This window comes from Athene noctua, unplaced genomic scaffold (genome assembly GCF_965140245.1).
Source record: "Athene noctua unplaced genomic scaffold, bAthNoc1.hap1.1 HAP1_HAP1_scaffold_31, whole genome shotgun sequence".
In the NCBI taxonomy this organism is placed as follows: domain Eukaryota; kingdom Metazoa; phylum Chordata; class Aves; order Strigiformes; family Strigidae; genus Athene; species Athene noctua.
In genome coordinates, this window is record NW_027437536.1 from 2,550,318 (window position 1) to 2,575,515 (window position 25,198).

At 44.3% G+C, this 25,198-nt stretch overlaps 1 protein-coding gene across 7 annotated transcripts in view; it reads right to left on the minus strand.

Moving 5' to 3' along the window:
- The window catches only part of LOC141974112 (dedicator of cytokinesis protein 1-like), a 63,292-nt gene that overhangs the window by 12,668 nt on the left and 25,426 nt on the right, over nucleotides 1–25,198 (minus strand). For 2 of the 7 annotated variants that reach the window (XM_074933417.1, XM_074933410.1), the window contains exons 2-5: nucleotides 8,631–8,755; nucleotides 8,227–8,322; nucleotides 1,673–1,769; nucleotides 472–530 (exon numbers count right to left, since the gene is read on the minus strand). In XM_074933417.1, the coding sequence (XP_074789518.1) occupies nucleotides 8,236–8,322; nucleotides 8,631–8,755 (212 nt within the window). In that variant the 3' untranslated portion in view covers nucleotides 472–530; nucleotides 1,673–1,769; nucleotides 8,227–8,235. Of the gene's footprint in view, nucleotides 1–471; nucleotides 531–1,645; nucleotides 1,770–6,369; nucleotides 7,114–8,226; nucleotides 8,323–8,630; nucleotides 8,756–25,198 lie in introns of those variants that run through there. The other 5 variants (XM_074933413.1, XM_074933414.1, XM_074933411.1 and 2 more) reach the window with 5 other exon arrangements.

Below are 25,198 nucleotides of genomic sequence, written 5' to 3' on the forward strand. Positions count from 1 at the left end.
TTTAAAAACAAAGGGTGGTTAGAAGGCCGCGTCATTACCACTCGAGTCTTCATTTCACATTTAGGCATCATATAGTGACATTCATCAGCAGAGTTCAAGTTTCAAATCTGTTCACAAGGACCTCATGTAACAGCAAGAAGAATACAGGATAGATAGATGCTTCTGTTGTATAAAGGGGCAGGAAATCATTTCTCAAGTGGGGAGCTAGTAGGAACAATTTCTAGACTATTAGTTTACATTCTCATATCCTATAGACTCTGTGCACAAATGGAGTCAGAGCCTCAGCTAAAGGGAGATAACATCTACGGTCCCCACACGCTATTGAAACAGTCAATCACAGAATGAGCATCTTGGCCGATCTCTGCTTAGCAAGAAACGAACTCCAGTAGGCAGAGGCATTTCACTGGAGGTTTAGAAAACAGAAAGAGTTTAACAGAAAAACTGAGTACGTTTCATCACATGCGTACTTACTTTAAAATAGACGTAGACTGTACCACGTTCATATTTAAAAACATGAAGGACAAAAAAAGCTGAAAGGAAAGAAAGGAAGTTACAAAGTAGATGTTACAAAGGTGCAACAGAGCAGTCTACACAAAGATTTGCTGAAGACTGCTGTAACAGACGGGTAACGTAAATAGTGATCACCTGAAAAAAGAACAGAAATGGCCAAGAGAGCGATATTAAACATGAACTCTTCTCTCCGGTGCCTAAATCAAGTGCTGCTCAGATCCCTGTGCCACGGGGAGAAGGGAGTATGATTTCCTATGAGTCCTGCAACAATGCGTGGAGAAGAGGGAAAACTACAAGTGACACAACGATGACAATGCTTGGCAGAAGCCAGTATCAGTGTCAAGATTTTCGCTATCAAATGCTCCACAACAAAACAGCAGCAGGTAGAACCTTCCTGAAGAACAAATCCTGCGAGATACTATTGTCAACCTACTCAGTGAAGGATAATATCAGCACGCCCAGATGTTTTAAGTTATTTCAAGATAAGGTATTTATTATGCTTCTATTTACCAAATTAAAACCCACTGAAGTAAGGAAACAACACTACAGGCCCTTAAGGGTCATCTTTCCCCAATACATTACATCTTCTGACACTCTTTTACATTGATTTATTACAACACATTCAATAAAGTCCCAGCCTACTCTTTTCCACAGCTAAACCTGTCTTTATGTAGGTCTTTACAATCACTCAGTGACCTTGGCAAGTGCAAATAACTTGACTCAGCTAAGAATTTTCAGAAGTCATTTTCTTAAAAAAAGTATCAGCAGCACAGAGCAGGATTGCATCCACATCCATGTATTAAAAATACATTTAAAATCACCACGTAACAATGTTCTCATCTTCAAAGAAGAAGAGCTTTTGCCTTTATGTATTTGTATATAAAAATTCACTGAAGGGCTAAAAAACCCCAAACACCCTAGTCTCCAGAAATGGGCCGTTTCCATGTGTTTTACCACCACTCAGGCGAAACGTTCTTTGCGGGCAGGGAGAAAGGCATCAGCATCCCGAAGGCTGAGATCTCTGCCTACAATTTAATCTGCATGTGCGTGCAGTGAGGCTGAGGCAGATGCGTGGGGAACAGAAAAGGTATGAATAACACAAAATACGGGATTCAGCAAAATTATGATACCAAATTTATTTTTAAAGAAATTAACTTGTTACTTAACCCCTTCAGCACCATCAACTTTCATCAGCTGCTTCAAATTCTGCTGCAACAGGTTTGTGTTCCATCGCCAGTTCAGAAGTCCCAAGAGGTCAGCTAGGAATAAGAAAAACAATTCTAACATGCAAACCATTTACTGTCACTCACACTCCCTATAACTATGTTCAGGACAAACAGGTTTACTCCCTTGGGTCAGGCATTTTCTCCAGACAACAACATACTTCTAGTCTGCCCCTGACACGGCAGAAAGTTAGCCCAGAGCTTCTCTCGTGGAAGAGCTCTGACAGGCTTTCGGACAAGCAGCCTGCTTTTGAAATGTCAGCGTTAAAATCTCGGCCAAGGAAGTCTGATCCTTCAGTTTTAATTTGTTGTACACAGCAGTTGAGTGCTTAGATAAAGATGCCAAAAGGAAATTAGTCAGCCACCGACACAGCCACATCTACAGGGCAGTGATACTTCCAGCGTTAATATTTCTAACCTCTCACGGAATAAACTGAGAAGAGAATAAGGCACAAAAGAAGGCAAACAGCTGCAAAATAAGCTAAGTCAGAGGAAAGCCGTCTGCTTCACTCCCAATGCCCCAATTGCTTGCTCGCTTCCAAAGATGGAGAGTTGGGGCACAGACCAGATCATGAAACAAATCACCTGCCAAGGGGCTCGTCCCCAAATCCTCCCTCCCACCGTTTAGACTGTGTCACTGCAGCTTCACTGACAAATACGGGAATGCTGAAGGCAAGCGCTCTCTGCTTTATTAGTCAGGAAGGGCCACAACACCATTTTCTGTTTCCTTTAAGGAAAGCTGCTCACGAGGAACTCACAATCGGTGCCCCCCTGCAAATAAGCACGCCAGGAAATGTTCACAGCCCCACTGGAGCACCGGGAAGTTAAACCCACCCCAGCATTTGTTGAGATGCGACCGGAACTGCCCACAAACCCAACACCCCAGCTCGTCCTGCCTTTGCCAAACCAGCACCAGGGAAAAATTCCACCCTGCCCCATTAAAAGTCACTTTTCAGCACAAGACAAACTCTCCGGGAGCCACCCTCAGTAGAAGTCCCCCGAGAGAGACACCCAGAAGATTTTAAAGACTACCTACCTGAAGTTTGGCCACCGGGTTACTACTGCACATTACACCCACCAATACGGTTAATATTACGTGAATTCTGCCCAGTGTAACTCCTACAGGACAGGCAGTTTCTCCCAACCAATATCCCCTCAGCTCTTTATTTCAGACTTTCAAAACAACCAACACAATGTTTACCAAGGCACACATCTGCAGAGTACATTCTGGAAATTGTAGGCAGAGACCCAGAGCAGCTGCTATACCTTCCCCAAAAGCTTTCATTCGAAGCAATAAATAAAATGACTGCTAGTGGAACGGACTGCAGTGCTCCCTGGGACAGATTCTCCTCCGAGCAGCACTCAGACCAAGCCTTCTCATCATCTCTTTGGGAGTAGACGTAAAGAGCTTTTTATTACATTAGAGCTTGGAGCAATTCAAGCACTCCATTTTTAATTTTTTTTAATATAACCTGCTACAAGTCTATAAGATTTTTAAGCCAAGATCTTAGAGACTCAACCTTAAGAGAAAAATTGCTTCTGGAAGAAAAGTAAAGATGCCTCCATGAGCTAACTGAAGTGTTTCATGAATATGTTGGTACGAGCTTTCCACCACTAGTTTGATTTCAGTCTGACTTCTAAAAAGGCACCAGCGTGACAAAAGAAATGATGCCAACAGAACCTGGCCCACAGACTGTCTTGGAATGGCATCGGGTATTGCCCCAAGAAAACAAACCCACGTGTGCTTTCAGCAGGACGACACAGCAGATGCTCGATGAATACACATCTGCGGAGAGAAAATGTCAGTGCAGTCCAGCTACCAGAGAGAGAAAAATAAGTCACAGTGTACAGCAGAAGTGCGTATTCACTCTCTCAGGGCAAGCACTCACCCCAGCAAAGTACCAGTTAATCCCGCTCTTTTAATAGGTCCAGGGATAGAATAGGTCCGGGAAGTAGAACAGGATAAGGATGTACAAAGGTATTTTAGCCTAGGAGTGACAGGAGGAGGAGGAGGAGCAATAGTAAATAGTAATAGTGTAGTCAGCCTGGGTTCAAGTGAAATTTATGTGATCAGGAAATACCAGAGCAGTAAGACAGAGGATTTTCAACTGCAAAGGCTTAGAACAACCCCCCAGCCTGCCAAGTAGCCAATAGCAACTGCACTTTGTTCGGGTTAATGTGATTTATGATTATACTGGCTACATATAAAGATCTTCCTTTACATCACAGCGAGCAATTGGAAGCCAATGGTCCAACGCCCTGGCTATGCACTTTCTTTGACCTGTATCTAGGCAACGGTTTCCCTATGGAGACACCCAAATGTTTCTCAAAGCCCAGTCACAGGGCTGAAGTTAGATAACGTAACTGAGTTGAAGTTAGATTACATTTTCATTCTCATCAAGTTTTCATGTGTTCTTTGAAATAATCTTCCCTTTTGAGTATAAGCATATGATTCTCCACTCTTTGACTTGTTTAATTCTGTATTTACATATTCATTGTTATATTCTTCATTTATGCCACTTCAGCACCTGAATTTGTCATGTCATGTGCATTGCTTCTTTTAAATAAAAACTATCAGTGGTGTTAGATGAGTAGGTAAAATTTCACTCAACTCTTCTCCAAAAGCCTAGTCTCCTTGGTCCCTCAATGTCTTGACTTCCAATCAGTAACAGCCACTGTTATCTAGAGGTTTGAGTCCTTCAGGCCCCAAAGAAAACATAGAAATACTCTGACTAAGCCTTACAGACACCCTGGATGCTTCACCATAGCAAATCCACGGGTGGAACACTAGACAGCTCTCTGACTAATGGCAATCAGAACAATTTTCCAGCAAGCCCGTTAGCAGAATTCCGGTTCTATTCCCATTGCCCCGATAATAAAAGGACATCCAGCTTGATAGTCCTGTCAGAGGCACTGGTAAGACTCACTATCCACCAGCAGTGTTTGTATAGAGGGGGATGTCACTTCTGACGCCGCTTTGCCCCCCCGTTCTGTATTTCCTGGTATCTCCAAGCTCCTAGCTGACAGAAGATTCAAATACCAAAAGTGCTCTGCCAGTGCAAGAGAAAACAAGACCTCGTTTGTCACAGCTCAACCAGATACTCAGAAAAAGGAGAATAAAATCATAAAATCAACACTCAACCCTGACTTGGACGTGACTCGAGGAGCAGATGCAAAACACACCTTGCTATCAATTTACCCCAAGAACAGAAGGCCCAACATTTCCCAGCCCAGAGACACCTACTGAGATGTTACCAACTGCAAGCAGACATCCCCTACATATGGGATCAAATTTCTCACTTCTGACTTTAAAAGCCCAAACAAAACCACTGTAAACACAAACAAAACCACACAAACTTGGGGTGTCTGCTGATGCATTCAGTGCCCCACAACACAAACCACAGTAAAGCAAGTGGGAGCTATCCAAGGGTCAACCAGCCCCTAGAGAAGGCGGGAACCCAGTGCCACGCTGCCTGCAGCCGCGTCAGGTGACGGCAGCGCTTGGCCAGGACTCCAACACACATCTCTACAGTTCCGTACCGCTTCACACCAACTCTTCAATTCCAGAGTTTTCATACAAAAATGCTCTTGAAGTTTCATGGCCCCAAGTGTTTCTTCAGCCCATAAAGGACAGACTCGTTACAGGAAGTCTTGAAAGTAGAATGAAGGCATGCGCTGCCATGGTCCTGTGGGTACAGGAGGAAGGACATTCTCTTCTGCCTCAGATGGCAAAGGGCGAGAATCTGGCCAAGAGGCAACGTGATGGTGAACAGAAAATTCTCATGCCTCTAACAGCTGACTTTCTCCCTGATTCTTGAGGAGGTTGGCGTGTTTTGCTTCTTTCAGACAGTCCTCCTCTCTGGCTTACACTGCTATTCTTCCTCAAAAACTGAAAGCAAAATCTGAAAAAAGGCAGGAAATGCGTGGCTATAATACATTCTGCCACAAATCACTAACAACTGCTCGAATGTTCACTAAGCAGATACTTCATGCTATCACTTTCTCTCAAAGAAAATAGCTGAAGTGCTACCAGTGGCCAAGTTTGCTCTTTTGGAAACCTTTCAGATGCTAAGGACGTCAGTTACTAACGGAAAAGCAGCATTAATAACTTGCAGTTTACAGAGAACTGGAGTGTTCCAAGAGCTTAGACACAAAAAGACAGTCTGCAACATCCACTGCAATGCAGAAAGAGCCATAGGATTAATTAACATACTTCCAGAACTGCTAAAAATAAGTCTTAAAGCCCATGTTCTAAGATACTTGTGGAGGCTGAACAAAGAACTATTACAGGTAGCCAAAAGAAGAAAATTATCCTCATTTACCAAAAGGTTGAGCCAAAACATTATCACAGATTTTTACTTCATAATTTTCAAGAAAGCGAAAGGAAGACCGTTAACCAACAATTTTACAGAAGTTACAATCAGCTTCAGAAACTATGATCTGCGCTATAAAGCGCTGCCCATTTTTAGATGAAAAATGATACTTGAGGGAGGAACTGTCGCAGATGAGAGTATTGACACGGTAATGATTTAGTAAGAAATCTGGATTTATTAGTAAGTAACAGCAAATTATCAATACAAAATAATTCAGAAGAAAAGCAACTTATTCTCAGATTCTAAAATGACAAGATTCACTCTAACTTACTTAACGGTACCTTAATTTATACATATATATATGTACATGCACATACACAAACCAGACATGTACATACAGAAACAAAGGTGTTTGGATTCAGTAAAATGAACACAAAAGGGACAAACACACACAGGAAAAAGGGCAAGGGTACGTACCCACACACCCACCCCCCAATAAACAGAGAAAGAACAGGTCAAACAGAAGCTAGTTGAAAGAAAATTTCTCTCTCGAGAACCAGAAGCAGAAACCAAGTCTCTTAATGCCTAAATCTTCCATTTCTGATGCTAAGCCTACTGTAAACTCTTTCACATTCCCACTTCACACGTGGGGTGGTTAATATCTTTACTACTCCCTACCCACCTGGCTCTAAGATATATAATACCACAACCCTTTCAGCTGCTAACTGAAAGCTTTATTCACTAGTCCTTGTATTTGACTCGGAGAAATAACTGGTCAGGAAAGGAAAAACAATGTCGAGACTTAAGAGTGAGGAAGATTTAATGGAAAAAAGAAGCTGAGGTGCTAACCTAAAATAAGCAGGCAAACAACTTATCCCCACACAAAAAGCAATTAGAACCGGCAATCACAGATTAGGAATGTTATGTGCCTCTTTCAGGAGATTTTGGCCCCAGATGCTGACGAGAACCGTAACAAAAAGGCTGAATTACGCACAGCCCTGTGATGATCTGTGACGGAACGTGAACCTTACACGACTGCGGGTCACATCTTCAATAGGGATTGCGACCTTCACAGATTGGCAAAGAGGACAGAGAAAGAAAACAGTCGGTGCAGGATCATCAGACATCACCGACTACTACCAAATCTCATGGAGACACCTCTCAACAATACGCCTGGCGCTTTCAAAAAGATCTGTGTGAAGTACCCGCTTCATTTCGCCCTAGACGACCTTGAAACCTCACAGATTCCCCAGGAAAGTTCTTGCACCGAGGAAGAGAGAAGGAAGCAAGCCAGCCTGTTAAGTTACCCCACAGGACCTGCAACTTCAGACGGCGGGCTGTAACCTCAAAGCCTCCCCTGCCGCTCCCCCCAGCTCAGGAATAAGCCCCTCTTGAGTTTGGCTGGTAGAGGTGAACTTGATAAGCAATAGCAAAGTAGAAGTTCTTAACGTATCTGTTATCTACACAACACTTGTGGTACATGTACTATCCACACGTAACCAGTGTGCAGAGATGTAACCACTGTTCTTCTCCACCAGAATTTTTGCCAGAGCCCACCCACATTCAGGCTCCGTGCCCCAACACCACGTCTAGGTTTCTGCCATTCCCTAGCAGCCACTCTGTCTACAGATGCAACAAAAGCAACTCTGGACTCAAACCAACAGGGTGCAGAGTAGCTCTAAGTCCCTTCCCACTACACATATGCTGCTCCCACTGACTACAGCTACACAGAATATGTTTTATAAAGCTAACATCAGCCTCCTCTGTAACATTAAAACTTGGCATTTAAACTAAAATGTTATTAGTCCAGCAAATTCAGCAAGCTTAAAGCACAATCAGACAGATCCCAAACCACGGATGAGTTCAACAGCATGGCAATTCCGTTTTAACCTTATATATCCTGCTTCTCTAGGCCAGCTTCACGGAAATAGGAGGAAACCATTCCTAAACAGGTGTGGCAGTTCCCCCCTAACAGCTGTCTTGACCAAAAGGAGGAAATCAAACTCATTATGCAACAAAAGCCAAATCTGTTTTCCAGCCGTCTAGGCGCTATTCCGTTCGTCCTACTAAACACAAACACAAGCACTGAATTTCCCTAGGTTTGTTTCTCAAGGCTTTCCACTGACACTGATATTAATTGCATATTAACCCAGAGGAAGCTATGGTAACAGATTATATACCTTTACATCTCAAACCAGCGAGGCTGCTTTCCTTGGTAATATATTACTGACGTACTCTGAGACGGGTTCATCACCAGCGCCAGGAAAAATAACGCTCTTGAAAACACAAACAAAAGAGGAAATGTTTATGTCTATCTTAAACACCAGTTTTTCATCCAACAAAAAAAAAATAAAAATCAGTGAAGTAGGTCAAAATGAGACAGAATGGCTCATGCTCAGAGCTCCTCCTGAAATTAGTATCAACGTGCATGTATTGATATGACAAGGTGTATTTAGTTATGACCAAGGAGAGAGTTTTGTTGTACATAAAAACAGGGACTTCAGCTGACAGAGAAAGATGTTGAAAAGGCTTAAACAGATGTGTATCAAAATCAGAGAAACCCAGATGTTAAATACTTTCATACCTCTAACCTTTTGCCATCTTCATCATAAACAGACACTGTAACTTCTGCAGTCTTCGCTGCTGTTCTGCTGCCTTTGTCAAAATCCCCCTGAACCAACGTTACACAGATGTCGCTGCGAATATCTCCTAAAAGAAAAAGCAAAGCACAAAATTCTTAGCAATTCTTACAGTGTATCTATTGATTTGTGAAACCAGTGAAACACAGAAACAACCACCAACACATTTTAGTAACAGCAATTATACACAGACATGGCAAAATAGTTAAAAGCCACGGTATCTTCAACATTCACAGCATCCCAGAATCATCTGGGTTGGAAAAGCCCCTGAAGCTCCTCCAGCCCAACCGTGACCCTCACCCTGACTGTCCCCAGCTCCCCCAGATCTCTCAGCGCTGGGTCAGCCCAACTCTTCAACCCCTCCAGGGATGGGGACTCCCCCCTGCCCTGGTGTCGCGGATGAAAGTATTGACACGGTAATGATTGAGAAAAATAATATAGATTTATTAATAACTAACAACTACTTGTCAATACAAAACAACTCAGAAAGAAAAGCGACTTATTCAGGTTCTAAAATGACAAGATTCACTCTAACTTACTTAACGGTACCTTAATTTATACACATATGTACATGCGCATACACAAACCAGACATGTACATACAGAAACAAAGGGGTTTGGGTTCAGTAAAATGAACACAAAAGGGACAAGCACACAGGAACAAGGGCAAGGGTACGTACCCACACACACACGCACCAATAAACAGGTGCAAGAGAAGCTAGCTCAAAGAAAATTTCCCTCTCGAGTTTAAAGCAAATACTCCCAATGCCTTGGCATTCCTCAACGGGCGATAATTGAGACTCGAGCGGGGGGACTTCGCCCTGGCCTTCCGTCTGGAGCAGACGACACCTTAAGGGTTTTGGTACCCGAGAGGCTCCCAGCTCAGGGGAGATGCTGGTCACAGCCCGCTGCGATCCAGGAGAGCTCAAAGGGCCTCTCTGGTGGTCGCAGTTTATAGGATCCAAGATAATTGACTTTTGTCAAATATTATCTGGTGCCTTCCGGCAGTTGCACAAGAATTTGATGACCATGCAACCCTGTTATTGTTCCATCTGATCACATCCCAGGCACAGGGGTGTCAGGCCATCAGGAGATGATGGGCCATTATAACCTTTTCCAAGCAATCAGAGGGGGGCAGGAGCCAGGCTCCTCAAGGTTATCAGTCCTTATCTCCATAGATTGGTGTATGGCTTGGGGGAATGTGGATGGAATCACACCTGGCACCAAGCAGCCCAACAAGGAGGGCAGGGAGGGGTAAGAATGGCACTACCACAATCCACCCCGTGACTAAAGTCAATTTATCTTGTCCATAGAGTGGCAGTGTGGTTGCCTCTTGCCTCTATGCCTATAAACAGAGGATGCCATAATCTAGTTATAATTGAAGGAAATTTTGTGTTTGATTAGCTTCAGGAAAAAAAAAATATTTTGGGATAGTATACACACAGGGATACTTTTGTAACTGAGCAATTTGTTTAACTATTGTCCAAACCTTAATATACAACACAATTATGAGCAGTAAACATATTAAAATTAGAATTAAGAAAATCATGACCGGGTGGAACATGGAATTAAACAGTCTTGGAATTAAAAAGTCCTGTTGTGGTTGGTGACCATCCAAATAAGCCTTCCCACCATCGATGTTCTTGTAATAAATTATGGTAACTAATTTGCTAAGTTAAGCAAGGCGGGTGCTGTAATAAACTATGGTAACTAATTTGCTAGGCTGGGCAAGGCGGGTAGGTACACTTGAATGATCTGTAAGTGTTAAACAATTAAATGTAAAGTGGCCATTCGGATTGGAACGAAACGCCACCTAGCATTCGGTTGGAACAGTGTAACCCTGTCTCAGAAACCCCACCTAGAGCTGACATGTAACCGCTGTTGGAAGAAAAGCCGCCAAAAGGATGAGATCATGAGGCTTTTAAAAGATCCAATAGGAGAAAAGCGCACCAGGAGACCAAGGCTTCGAGACTTTCGAAAGACCCCATAGGAGGAGGACACGCACCCCAGCAACCCAAATGACCAATGGAAAAGAGCAGGACAACTATCTGACGGGAGGAGATCGGTTAAAGACGATGGCACAAGGGTATAAAAAACGCTGCTTTTTGGAACTCGGGGTGTGTGTGGCAGAGCTGCGGCTCTCCATGCACCCAGCGCTGCTTTGCCTATTGCTTCCCACCCTAAATTGATGGAACCCAAATAAAATTATATATTTTTATAAAAGTTGGCTTTGTCTGATTATAACAATTTGGTGACCCCGACGTGATCTCAGTGTGCTTTCCTGGACTGTGGCTTCTCGAGGGGCGCCCCACAGATTGTGGCTCGAAAGTAGCAGTCTGGGTCAGTCTCCAGAGACCAACGGACAAAAGAGAAGCAATAGTCAAAGGATCTGGAGCTCCAAAGGAAAGACTGCAGTATTAAATACCCGTAATTCTGGTGCACGAAGATCCGAACGCAGACGACGGAGTCGTGAGTATAAGGCATACCGTTCGGTTGGGTGGGATTCGGTTGCTTGTGTGTGAGAGTGTGATTGAGATGGAACCTCATTCTGGAAACAAAAGTAGTTTTGGAGCCAGGATTTGAGTTCTGAATCGATTGTGGAGGTCTTCTAACCGCGGTTCCAAACTCCCGCGAGGGATTTGGCCGGTGAAGGACCGAAGCGGATCCTATAGGACTCGTGGGTGGGAGCACGGGTTCTAGGGGTACGTGGGTGGGTAAAGGGTTCAGCCCCCCGCAAGACACTCTCACCGGTAACCAAGGGCGAGAGGAATTGCCGTAGAAAATTCCCAAGGCGAGAATTGCCATAGAAAACTCCCAAGGCAAGAGGAATTGCCTTAGAAAATTCCCAAAGGAAACATGGATGGGTAAAAGGCCCAACTCCCTGGATCCAACCCCCTACAGGGGCTGTAGGAGTTGCCACAGTAAAAACCCTAGATGGGTCAAAAGGAATCAAAAACCCGGGACCAGAAAAAAAAAAAAAAAAAAAAAAAAGAGTAAATTACCGGATATACCACCAGATAGTCCATTAGGCATAATGATTAGAAATTGGTATGAAAGTGGTCCTAGAAAAGGAAAAAGTAAATTAAAATTAGTCCAATACTGTATGGTTGAATGGCCGAAGAAACCTTTAAACCCACCTGTCTTCTGGCCTACTTTTGGATCTTTTGAAGACTGGATTTGCCAGGCTTTACGTACATATGTTTACTCAAGAAAACCTTTTAGTTGAGAAGAAAGCGATTATGCAAAATTGTGGATCAGGACTTCATGTCCTTATCCAGCTTCAATACTTACAGTAAAAAAAAAAAAAAAAAAAAAAAGAGAGATGAAAAATCTGAAGAAAAAGGGAATAAGAACAAGGAAGGGACAGAGAAAGATGATGAATGGGAACCGCTAGATAACTGGCTGCCTCCATACTTTAATTATCCGGCCCCGGCGGCTTTGACGGCCCCGGCGCGTTTAACAGCTCCGGCCCAGGCGGCCTTAACTCCGGCTGCTTTAACTGCCCCGGCGGCTTTAACAGCTCCGGCGGCTTTGCTGGCCCCGGCCCCGGAGGCCTTAACTGCCCCGGCAGCTTTACCAGCCCCGGCGGTTCCCCTTCTACCTCCGGCTGCATGTACAAGAAGTAAAACTGCCGTAACTGAGGGAGCTTCTTTAAATCCCTCATGGGAGGTGCCCCTCGGAGGCAACCAAGGAGGCATCGGATTTGTGGCAGTCCCGTTCAACACCTCCGATGTACCAAATTAAAAAAAAAAAAAAAAAAAAGAAATGGGGACTCTATTAGATGATCCTCTCGGAGTAGCTGAGAGGTTAGATCAATTTTTAGGTCCCAATACTTACACCTGGGAAGAAGTACAGTCCGTTTGAAGCATCTTATTTACGACCGGGGAAAGGCAAATGATTAGACCAGCCGGAATGTGTTTGTGGGAGCTGCAAAACCAAGCGGGGCCGCCGGCAGATCAGAACTGGCCCAGTGTCCGCCCTCACTGGGGTCATCAAGAACAGGGCCGACAGAATATGAGGGACCTCAGAAATTGAACAGTGGCCGGCATTAGAGAAGCAGTTCCTCGGGGGCAAAACATTAATAAAGCCTTTAGCGAACATCAAGGGAGAGATGAACCACCCACTGGTCGGCTGGAAAGATCAAGAAAGAATTTACAAATGTATTTGGGGGTAGAGCCGACACGCCCCGTGGGAGAGGCTTTATTAAAAAAAAAAAACAAAAAAACCAAAACGAACAAAAAACCCCCACTCAATTCGTAGCCAATTCGTGAGGTGCCATCAGGAAAACGTTAGAAAAAGTATACAATTGGCAAGACCGGAGTCTGCAGGAGCTATTAAAAGAAACACAGAAAGTGTAAAAGCAGAAAGCAAAGGCGAAAATATTTGCAGCAGTCAGAAACCTCTGAGATCTCATTCTAATGGATTTACCTGCAGCTTTGGGAGGTGAAAAGAAAGGGGCAGTAATCAGAGGAAATGAATTAGCATGCTATTATTGTGGGAAGAAGGGACATTTACAGCAGAACTGTAGAAAACAGGAGCAGGATAAAAGGATGTTTAAAGAAGAATAACGGAGTCGGAGCTCTGTTTTCTGGGGACAAAGACGTCAAAGGAGTGCTTGATAAAAATAAAATGAAGCCCCAGAGAGAAGAGTTTGGATTTTTAGCAAATAGGGGTGCGGAAAAAAATCAACTGTAAAAAATATTCCTAGGGGATTTATTATTGCTACCAGAAGCTGAAATTCTAAAAATAATAGTAGAAGAAAAATAAAAAAAAAATATACATTAATGGGAAAAAACGAGCAACAGATAAATCCCAAAGTCTGGTACACAAAAGGAGAGATTGGAAAGCTTAAAATAAAGCCTATTAAAATTGATAGAATTGATCCGGAGACACCAATTCGGATAAAACAATACCCCATTCCCCTAAAGGGTCGAGAGGGGCTGAAACCAATTACAGACGAATTATTAAGTAAAGGCACATTGGAACCTTGTATGTCTCCACATAATACACCTATTTTACCGGTTTTAAAATCAGACGGATCTTACAGATGGGTGCAGGATTTCAGGGCTGTGAATCAGCGAACTGTGGCTCGTTTCCCTGTGGTAGCAAACCCCTCGATGCTGCTCAACCAGCCACCCCGAACTATATTTGTCCAGTGTATTGACTTAAAGGATGCATTCTGGTCCTGACCCCCTGGACAAGGGGAACAGAGACTATTTTGCATTTGAATGGGAAGATCCATCTAATAATAGAAAACAACAACGCAGATGGACAGTGCTTCCCCAAGGGTTTACAGAATCGCCTAACCTTTTTGGGCAGGCATTAAAAAAAAAAAAAAAAAAAAAAAGGTACTGCAGACGTTCAAGCCATCCTCAAAAATAAAGCTATTACAATATGTAGATTATTTATTAATAGCTGGACAAACTGAGAATGATGTCAGGATGGGGACTATAGAACTGCTGAACTTTGTAAAAAAAAAAAAAAATAAATAAATTAAAGGTTTCAAAATCTAAATTACAAATTGTAGAAAATGAAGTCCTTGGGGCACTAGGGCTTTGAGTGATCATTTCTTGAGATATTTTGGCTGCATTGGAATATATGAAATTGCAAAACAAACTACATACAGTTGTTTAACATGTTAAAAGATTAATAAAAGAACTATGAGACAGACTGCAGCTGGTGGAAGGAAAACAGCTTATCAACCTTTTGAGAGGGTCCAGATAGATCTCACAGAACCACTAGAAGTTGGGAGACATAAATATTTGCCGGTAATGGCAGATCAATTAACTCACTGAGTAGAAGCCTTTCCTACCACTAGAGTGACTGCTCAATCAGTAACCAAAATAGTACTGGAACAAATTCTACCACGATTTGGAATTCTAAGAGCATTTAATTCGGATCATATTAGCCCAGACACCTCCTTTAGGATTTACAGTACACAAAATACAACCTGGAGGTGAAGTAATGATTAAAACCTGGAAGGAGGAAAGCTTATCTCATGGATAAGAAGGACCATTCCTAGTACTATTAACCACAAAAACTGCTGCAAGAACTGCTGAGAGAGGGTGGACTCGAGTTTCAGGGTGAAAGGACCGCTTACAGAAAAGCCTCAGTGGAAGATTGAATCAACGCCGGGAGACCTAAAGCTTCAAATGCAGCGGAATCAACAAAGGGATGGACTCGTTCAGACTAACTGAATAATTAGAAGGACTCTGTATTGGTAACAAGAAAATTTAAGCTATTTGTTATGAAGTTTTGTAAGATCCTGAATGTTTGTTATAATAAGTTGTGGTGTCTGCTTTATAGATAAGTGTGTAAGCCCTTGTATATAGTTGAACAAGAAATTGAATAAGAGTTACAAAAAGGAGAAGAAGACTAAAAATAAATTCAAAGTGAGGGCAAGACCAGGTTGGTCTCCATTTTTGCTGTTAAGAAGATAAACACCCGACCGTTGGCAGCAACCCAATGGGTCTAGGGACAAACAGAAAAATGTGCCATACCGGACCTCACTATAGGGGTTTCCTTTTTCTCCCAATTATATGTATCAGCCCTGTAATGGATACAGAAAGCCGAAGTGCTCCATATGGTCCCCTTGAAGATAATCAGTTTGTTTTATTAGCCAAGACAATGAGCAGAACTTTCAATCTGAGCCACTGTTGGGTCTGTGGAGGACCTGTAGGACTGTTGAGCTGGCCGTGGGTCTCTGTACCCCTTACTCCATCGCAGATTGTGAGTAATTACAGTGATATTAACAACACTACCTGGGAAGAAAACGGAACACGGCGAATCCAGTTTCCAAATCAGGGCAGATGTTGTGTGAACCAAATTCAGAAAGGAGGAACTGATGGAGGGGAGAGTAAATGCCAGTGGACACTTACACATAAATCGATCAACAAAGATAGAGGTATTTATATATGGTTATGGCTTAATGAACAGGGACATAGCAAATGGTTCAAGGGATTCTGGTCAGATAAAAATAAAACTGAATATGCTAAATTATATGGAAAAAGCTTTTATAATCAAACCTGTGTATGGAAAAATGATATGGGATCCTGGTATTGCAATATACAGATAAATGATCCTTTAGGAGATAAAAACAACCTTAATTGGATCCCTGATTATTTTGTTATTAATTCTCACTTTTGGACTTTGTATCTTGAACAAATTAATTAACCTTGTTAAGAACAGGATTGAAGCTGTCCAACTCATGATGTTAAGGCAACAATACACTGGTTTAGCTCAACAAGAAGAACACCGACTAGAGACTGAATTAGAAGATACCCACCTTTTTAGGGGCTGCTAGAGAAGCTATTTTTAAGCTTAACTAGCAAATTAGGGTATTAAAAAAAAAAAAAAAGGGAGGACTGTAATAAATTATGGCAACTAATTTGCTAAGTTAAGCAAGGCGGGTGCTGTAATAAACTATGGTAACTAATTTGCTAGGCTGGGCAAGGCGGGTAGGTACACTTGAATGATCTGTAAGTGTTAAACAATTAAATGTAAAGTGGCCATTCGGATTGGAACGAAACGCCACCTAGCATTCGGTTGGAACAGTGTAACCCTGTCTCAGAAACCCCACCTAGAGCTGACATGTAACCGCTGTTGGAAGAAAAGCCGCCAAAAGGATGAGATCATGAGGCTTTTAAAAGATCCAATAGGAGAAAAGCACGCCAGGAGACCAAGGCTTCGAGACTTTCGAAAGACCCCATAGGAGGAGGACACGCACCCCAGCAACCCAAATGACCAATGGAAAAGAGCAGGACAACTATCTGACGGGAGGAGATCGGTTAAAGACGATGGCACAAGGGTATAAAAAACGCTGCTTTTTGGAACTCGGGGTGCGTGTGGCAGAGCTGCGGCTCTCCATGCACCCAGCGCTGCTTTGCCTATTGCTTCCCACCCTAAATAGATTGAACCCAAATAAAATTATATATTTTTATAAAAATTGGCTTTGTCTGATTATAACATTCTCCATCCCTTTTAACTTGTTAGCAGCTGATGTATTTCTTCTATATCATGCTGGACCATGATAAGAGATTTTTGTCCAGTTTTCTGTGCATATAGTATGTAAATGGGTAGGCACAATGCTGCAGAGGTTCTTATATTGAAGATGAGGGTTGTTTCCAGTGCTGCTGATAGGCTTGCTGGATGTGGTGTTTGTTTCCACGATGTCGTTGGTGGAGTTGGTTATTTCTGAAAAGGAAAGAAAAGAGAACTCTCGGGGGTGGGGTGGGGGGGACTGAACCGGTTATGTTTTGTTGATTAGGGATATCAATTAGACTCGGACCCCAGAGTGAAAAAGTAGGTGTATCTACTCAAAATAATAATATAATAATATAGAAAATACATGATAAGACAGAACAGTGCACTTAAACAATTAGGAACATACAGGGTAATGCATCGAATCGCTACTGCCAGGGAGAGAATAGTGATTAAGAAAGATCCATCACCACTTGCCTACTTTACTATCATCCAGATCCGCAGTTGCTGGTAGCCCCAGTCGCAGGGAGGATTTGGGGAGCCTTTCCCTGCAAATGGGAAGTCCTACGTGGTGCGTCCACCCGTAGGTGAGGCTGCCAAAGTCACTGTGAGTGGGTCCAGCCTTGGTACACCCAAGCGGAAACATCTGGTTTCAATCTCACATTAGGTTCCCCCAGAGCCTGGCCAGGGCTCAAGGAAGAAGCCAAAGGAGTTTCTCTGCTCATCTGATGGGATTATGTGCAAGGTCTCACATCAGGTCTCTGTGACAGACACCTGTCTCCATGACTCTGCTGCTCTATTCACATACAAAGGGAAGGAAAGATACATTCCAGACATCCTCTATGCATGGTCATTAAGGATTACATTCTAAGTTAACAGTTTTGGTTCAGGGCCTGTTGCTCAGGCTTCAACACTTCCACCCTTTACATCAGGTTAGGTGGTTTATTATAACTTAGTATAATACCTGTTAGCATGTTGGTTATCAGTTATAAAATATACAGAATTCATCTATAAATCAGTTCTGACTTGGGCCTATTGTCCAAGCCTTAGCACTTCAGGTTACCCCTTAGGATGCTGGATAAATCCATCTAGTACTGATTTTATGTTTTATTCCATTATCATCAATAGCATCCCATGCTAGAAATCCTCGCGGCTTGACCAGGGTTACTGGTATTGTTCCTACAGTTGGGATTTTTGCCACCACAGGCTGTCCTGCTTTCATTGAGGACCAGGTGTGCTCATTGTTCAGGGTTTTTCTGAAGAAGGTGTTAAGAAGGTTCGAGTAATTGGACTTCCATAGGGACCATACCGATCATTTAACTGCTGTATAATCTCAGAAAGACGGCTGTCCCATTGTCCTTCATGTGGTTTAAGATATTTTTTTAGCAGTCCATTGGCTCGTTCAACTATACCATTAGATTGTGGGTAATAAGGTGTATGAAATACCCACTTTATTTCTCTTTGCTTTGCCCATTCTTGTACTTCTTTACTTGGTCCCTGACATTTTTCAGGTGGAATTTGAATTTGTGCCTCATGCAGTGCTTGCCAAACTGCTGCTGCCACCTCCCCCCCCTTGTTAGGAGAGGTTCCTCCGATTAGAATATCGTCTATATACTGATACAGTTTTACCTCTTCAGGGAGTGAAACTGTCTGTAAAAGTTCAGCAAGTGCAGCATGAGCCATTGTGGGTGAGTGTTTGTATCCCTGTGGGAGTCTGTTAAAGGTGTATTGGATACCTTCCCACGTAAAGGCAAATTGTTCTTTATCTCCTTCCCTTAAGGGGACCATGAAGAACACGTCTTTTACATCTAGCACTGCCATCCAGGGTGTGCGGGGCTTGCAGCGTAGCGGTTGAAGCTGCAATGTTGGGGACTGCCGCTGTCAGTGGGGCTGTATTAGCATTTAAACGCCGATAATCGGCTGTTAACCGCCACCTCCCGTCTGGTTTACGGACTGGCCAAACAGGAGAGTTGTATGGGGAGTGAGTTCGGGAAATAATCTGTCCTTTTTCTAAATCTGCAATTACTTCAGAAATCCCAGTTCGTGCTGCAGCAGAAACAGGGTACTGTGGGACGTCAGTAATTTTTGATTCGGGAAGGGCTGGAGCTGCACGGAGCACACGCACCGTGGCAGTTTGTTTTTTGTTAGGGTGAGGGTTGGCAGTTGAACCGAAGGACCACAGGCTGCCGGCTGGCAAACGCCAGGTTCGGCCGTTCAATGCGTCAAAACCCAGGATGTTTTCATAGTGCTCCTTCATCGCAAAGCGGAGTCACACGTTTTTCGCCAGGGAGCCGCAAATTAAGTTTTGCTGTCTGGCACACGGTGCTAGTTCCCGTAACTCCGGTGATTTTAACCTTTTGCCGGCGAGGTCGTATGACTAGCTTGTCGGCATGTCGCTTTGTAATTATTGAAATTTGTGCACCAGTATCAATTAAAAATTTTATTAACTGTTGTTGAGGACCAACTGGAATTAGAATGTAAGGGCCGCTCTCATTTATCCACTGATAAGCTTTTACTTGCCGGACTGGCAGGCCCAATTGCCGTCCGGACCTTATCAGTTTTTTGATCTTGTGTTTTGCAACTGATCCTCCTGAGGAAAGAAAGGATTATCTTTCTTCCTGGGGGCTGGCGAGGGGGAAGTTGGAGTATTTGGAGCGCTACATCTTTGAAATGCCTGAATTAGGCTCCGAATGACGCCAGTAGGCTGCCTCTGAATGGCGGCTCTAGGAATTCCTAGTGACAATGCTTGCTTCCACAGCTCATTTCTCCATTCCTGACCCCTGGATTGTCGGTCAGGGGGGTTTTGTTCCTGAGAATTATTTTGATGTGATTGTTTAATTTGCCTGACAGTGCGACCTGTATTTTTTGTTTCGTTGGGAATTTCATTCCATCCCATTTCTCGGGCATGGTTTATAGTTTCATGCACTAATGTTGCCCAAGTGGGTAATCCTTTTAATTCTAAGTCTACTTCCTCACCATTATCAAAAGTTCGTGGTAGATTTATCAATTCGTTATAATTTAAGTCTCTCTGGATCTCGTCCCGTTTTGCAATGAGGAAAGGTTTGAGCATGGCAGGGGCTCCTTTTATCAGCAGTTTGAGTATAGCAGGAGCTACAGGTGCCGAAAGAGGAACATCAGCAGGATTACGCTGATGCATGGCTTGGATACAGGCAGCGTTTGTAAAAGCTGCGGAGAGGTCATTTAGAGATTTGATAGGTATCACCAGAGGTTCTCCTCTCTCTAACACATCAATGCCACCAGCCCAATAGGCCACTCTGCTTGTTAGTGAGTGGGGGTCAGTCGGGGGGTTGGGACCAGCATCCAAGAAGACACCAGGACCCCAAATAACCACTGGCTTCATCGCCATCTAGTAAAATTCTATCTCCCCCATCTAGAGACACTCTCCATAGGTACTCAGTTTCAGTTTCTCCCGGCTTACGACCGAAACGATCTTGTAAATTGGCTATCTGAATTGGATCAAAAGGGGTTGTGTTGCTGATGTGGCTTCTCACACCACCCCGAGATCCTGTTGTTACTTCTGTTTTAATAATTGGTCTGACTGCAAGTGGAGGAGACTCAGGCGGTTGAAAATCATTTTTGTCTGAGTCGTCATTATGTGTATCGCTCCAAATGTTACCATCCCAATCTTCAGGGGACACAATCAATTTTCTGATTTGAACGATATCAGGGGGGGTCGGACACTGCATTAGCATCATTTCAACGCGTTCCCCCAGTTTTTGTTTTTTCAATTGGGATTCCTTAAGTTGCCCTTGCAGCTGCTCTATTTTAATTGACAACAGCAGATTGGTGGATTTCTGCTCTGTAATCTCATCTTGTAAATTTTGTATTTTACGATTAAACTTCTGTCGTTCATGACAGGCAGCTTCCAGGCACACTCCCAACATTTTACAAATCATACCTTTATTTTTTCCAAATTTAGTTGCGCCTCTGGCATTAGTTAACTGTTTTTCTACCTCTTCCCAGTTGTGCCAATTATTATAAGCCCAATCCTCTGGGAAGGTGGGATTTGGTTGGATACCGTGTTTTTGTAAGTATTCGGTGATTTTGCTTGTCATCCTGCCGACTACGCCAATTTGTCGTGGATGAAAGTATTGACACGGTAAAGATTTAGAAAAATAATCTAGATTTATTAATAACTAACAACTATTTGTCAATACAAAATAACTCAGAAAGAAAAGTGACTTATTCAGATTCTAAAATGACAGGATTCACTCTAACTTACTTAACGGTACCTTAATTTATACACATATGTACATGCGCATACACAAACCAGACATATACATACAGAAACAAAGGGGTTTGGGTTCGGTAAAATGAAGACAAAAGGGACAAGCACACAGGAACAAGGGCAAGGGTACGTACCCACACACACACCCACCCACCAATAAACAGGTGCAAGAGAAGCTAGCTCAAGGAAAATTTCCCTCTCTAGTTTAGAGCAAATACTCCCAATGCCTTGGCATTCCTCAACAGGCGATAACTGAGACTCGAGCGGGGGGACTTCGCCCTGGCCTTCCGTCTGGAGCAGACGACACCTTAAGGGTTTTGGTACCCGAGAGGCTCCCAGCTCAGGGGAGATGCTGGTCACAGCCCGCTGCGATCCAGGAGAGCTCAAAGGGCCTCTCTGGTGGTCGCAGTTTATAGGATCCAAGATAACTGACTTTTGTCAAATGCTATCTGGTGCCTTCCTGCAGTTGCACAAGAATTTGATGACCATGCAACCCTGTTACTGTTCCATCTGATCACATCCCAGGCACAGGGGTGTCAGGCCATCAGGAGATGATGGGCCATTATAACCTTTTCCGAGCAATCAGAGGGGGGCAGGAGCCAGGCTCCTCAAGGTTATCAGTCCTTATCTCCATAGATTGGTGTATGGCTTGGGGGAATGTGGATGGAATCACACCTGGCACCAAGCAGCCCAACAAGGAGGGCAGGGAGGGGTAGGAATTGCACCACCACACGAGCCCGCCAAAGAGCAAGGTGAAAAAGGTTCCACCCCTGGACCTGATGTCAGCATGGTATGAATAACCCGGCTGGAGATCCCTTCCCCCTCTCTCTCTGTTGGGAAGCTTAACCCTATCCTAGCTGAACCAGGACATCTAGGAACAAGAGTGTTAATTAACAGCTGAAAAATCCCTAAACTGACTGAAAACTTATCTGCAGAGATAAATATCCGCAGAGATAAATAAATACTCTGTATTACACCATAGGCAATCAGCTGCCTATAGGACGCGTGTGCTCTGTGAGGAAGGGGAAAAAAAAGTATTTCTGGTAAATCCCTACAGAAATAATTTCTCAGAACAATCCTGGTTTGTAATGTTGTCACTGACCTGGACAAAAAAAGCAAACAGGAGTACACGCTTGCTTCTGCTTATCCGGTATCTTTACCCCTCTCCAATCTGCTGCTTGTCACAACTGTTTATTGACAGAGAGCAATAGCGGCTGCTGAGTAAACTGAGCGAAATCAAGCACATGCCTGCAGTCAAATTCAGGTCGTCCATTCAGGAAGAAGTGTGCTTCATCTACCAGTCCCTTAGCCCTGCTTCAGGGGATGCCAGGAACGGGGAAGCATCCCCTCACCAAGCAGGGAATTAAAAGTATACAAAGGAAAGTATATAACTTTTAAAGTATATAAATATATTTTTAAAGTATATTAAAAAGTATATAAAATATATTAATATATACTTTTTATAAATAAAAGCATATAAAAATAAAACACTAATCTGGGCATACAGTAGGGTATGTCGTCTCTAGGAGACTGAATCTGCTCGTGCTCTCTCAAAACGGTAACACACCGATAACTGCATCGGCAAATATTGCATGGGCATTTTTACTCCATCAGTCAGGGATGTGTCAGCGCACGGTCCTGCTGTCAGTAGCCATCCTGCCCTGCCAGACAGCCCAAAACCTCTCTCACAAGACAGCATCACTAAAATGCCTCAAAAATTCCTTTTTCCCCAAGACATTTTCTTCCCTGCTTTAAGGCACAAACATGCAGGCACAGGATCACCAACTCTCTTAGCAAACAAGAGTCTCCACATGCCACACCACCCCCCGCAGCTGTGGAGTATAAATCTGGCATTCCACAAAAGCCTCAAATCTGTCCTGAACCACCGTGGTCCTGCCTCGAGCAGCAGAAGCGAAGCAGCACCGCTTGGCCGTCGGAGTTCCTGTGCTTTCAACAGCACCGCTCCTCCCAAATTCCTGTCCCCAAAGAGCCATTACAAGGGCAGAACTCAGTCTCCAAACTTATGTATCATGACCTAAGTATCACCGCTTGGTCCACCAACCCGTTAGAGCCCCTCCCTAGTAATAAAAAAAATACATATATCTCTGCGTACCCGGTTTGAAGACACCTCTGTACACGCCTTTTGAAAAGCCGGATGGCTGGGATCAGTCTTAGAGAGGCACTAAAACACCCAAACCTCGAAATGTGAAACAGGATGGACTTTGGCCAAAGCACCGAAAATCGGGCTGGTTATCATCTGCCCTGTCTCAACACGCAACAAAAACGCACCGGGAACAAGCAAAAACACAGCAACTCCCAACTGCTGTGGCTCACAGTAGAACTGGTTTAGTTTGTAGGCGGGGGTTTTTGCTTGGCTTCTTACTGCTTTTTGTCTTTTTCATTAATGCAGGTGCAGCCACACACCCTACACAGCACAGAGCGCATCTGAGCGGCTGTCAGGACACTGGCTAAGCACCGAGACCCACAGGTTCCGTCTCAAGTACTTTGCAGCACCGTGCCCACTCGGGGGCAGCGTGAGCGCACCCTGATACGCCACCGAAGTGCAGAAACTGTACGTATACAGTCGGAGAAGCAGCGACTAGTTTCACAGTGCTAGTGGCCTGGACATACACGTTATCCCTGACCCCACACAGGGCATTAGGAAGCACCTGCCCAGGCATCCCATGCTGTCCTGAAGCAGCAACACTCAACCAACAGATATCCAGCCCTTTCTCCATCAAGGCTTTGAATTTAGAAGCTGTCCAAAGGCAGGAGCACCCTGCCTGCCAGGCAGAGCCCGCACGGGCTTACTGATCACGCACGGGCAAGACCATCCACGTTCTGCAGTGACTCATTAAGAGCAGCAGAGCAAAGTCGAGTCAGCAGCCTGAAAATTAACAGGATCTCACACAGAGCACGAGCCCTGTGGCAGGGAAGTTCTCCTGCAGCTCACCATGCACAGACACAGATGGCACTAGTTTTCTATTTCACCATTTACCAAAAAAACCGGATTAAACCATCACACTAGTGGTCTAATGACTCCATGTCTGCATACACCGTTGAACACAAAGGCATTTTAAACATGGCATTTGCAGTAACTGCAGTAGCACCGGTCCCACCTCTCACTGGAGGTTCAAGTGCAAAGGAGAAGGGCCAAACCACAGCAAAAGCCAAGAGGATCAGAAGTTACTAGAGCAACTTCAGCTGTCCCCGAAGCGCTATTCAGGTTCACAGGCCTCCTAAAGCAACTCACTACGTCTCCTCTCCACTGGCACAAGGAAGAACACCAATACTACGAGTTTCGTGTCACGCAGAAAGCAGGAAATGGGAGGCTGAGCAGCCACACTCCGCAGCCGCTTGGGACACCGCGGGTACAGAGCGGACAGAAGCAGCTCCTGGGGCTCTCCGAAAGCCCCCGAGGTCCCTGCTGAGGAAGCCATACACCCACGTGGCCATCTCCCCCCACCACAGCCCTCCCCACCGGCTCGGGGCGAGAGACGGAATAGAGCGCCAGGCGCTGAGACGAAGGAGAAGGATACGCGGCACCAGGAGCGGCAAAAGGCTACTTCAGCTCAGCTGAGGGGTTCCTGTTGCGGACGGTTCCCCAGATGTTACTCCAGTAACTGCAGCATCCCAGTACCTCCACCCCCGTTCCTCATCCAACCTCCCCGCGCGCCGAGGCCTCAATTCTCTCAGGAAGCGGAGCTGAGTCACGCTCACCACTGCTTGCTCAGACAGTGCCCCTGCACTACGCAGCAGCGCTCCTCGCTTTAAGGCAGTAAGTTCAGTTTACCCACATGCTGGACACCCACCACCATCGACAAACCCCACCGTGCAGGGCGGAACGGGTCGAGCAGGAGGAGAGATTCTTAACACACCTGCATCCTACCACAGTTTCGGTAGAGCTGCGTCACAGTAATTTCGTCCTGCTGCATCACAGCCAGCAAATCCTTGGGACTGGAGATGTGAAGCAAGTCGAGCTGTGCACAGGCACACACTAGTCAGGAGCTGGGAAAAAAAAGGGTCTATTTACATATTACATATACACCTGTGCATATTTTATATACACACATTTTGTACACATACACACACAAGCACCTCTACATGCACACAGTTCTGAGCTCCCGCCACTGCGACACAAGTAACAGAAGCGACAGTAGGTACTTCCCTGTTATTTCTGCTCCAGTGAAGCACTCACACCAAGTATACTCCATCTATGTATCACTGAGACGGCAGTTCAAGCCATGATCCTCTTTGGGAACAGGCACATGTTCCTGTTCACTGT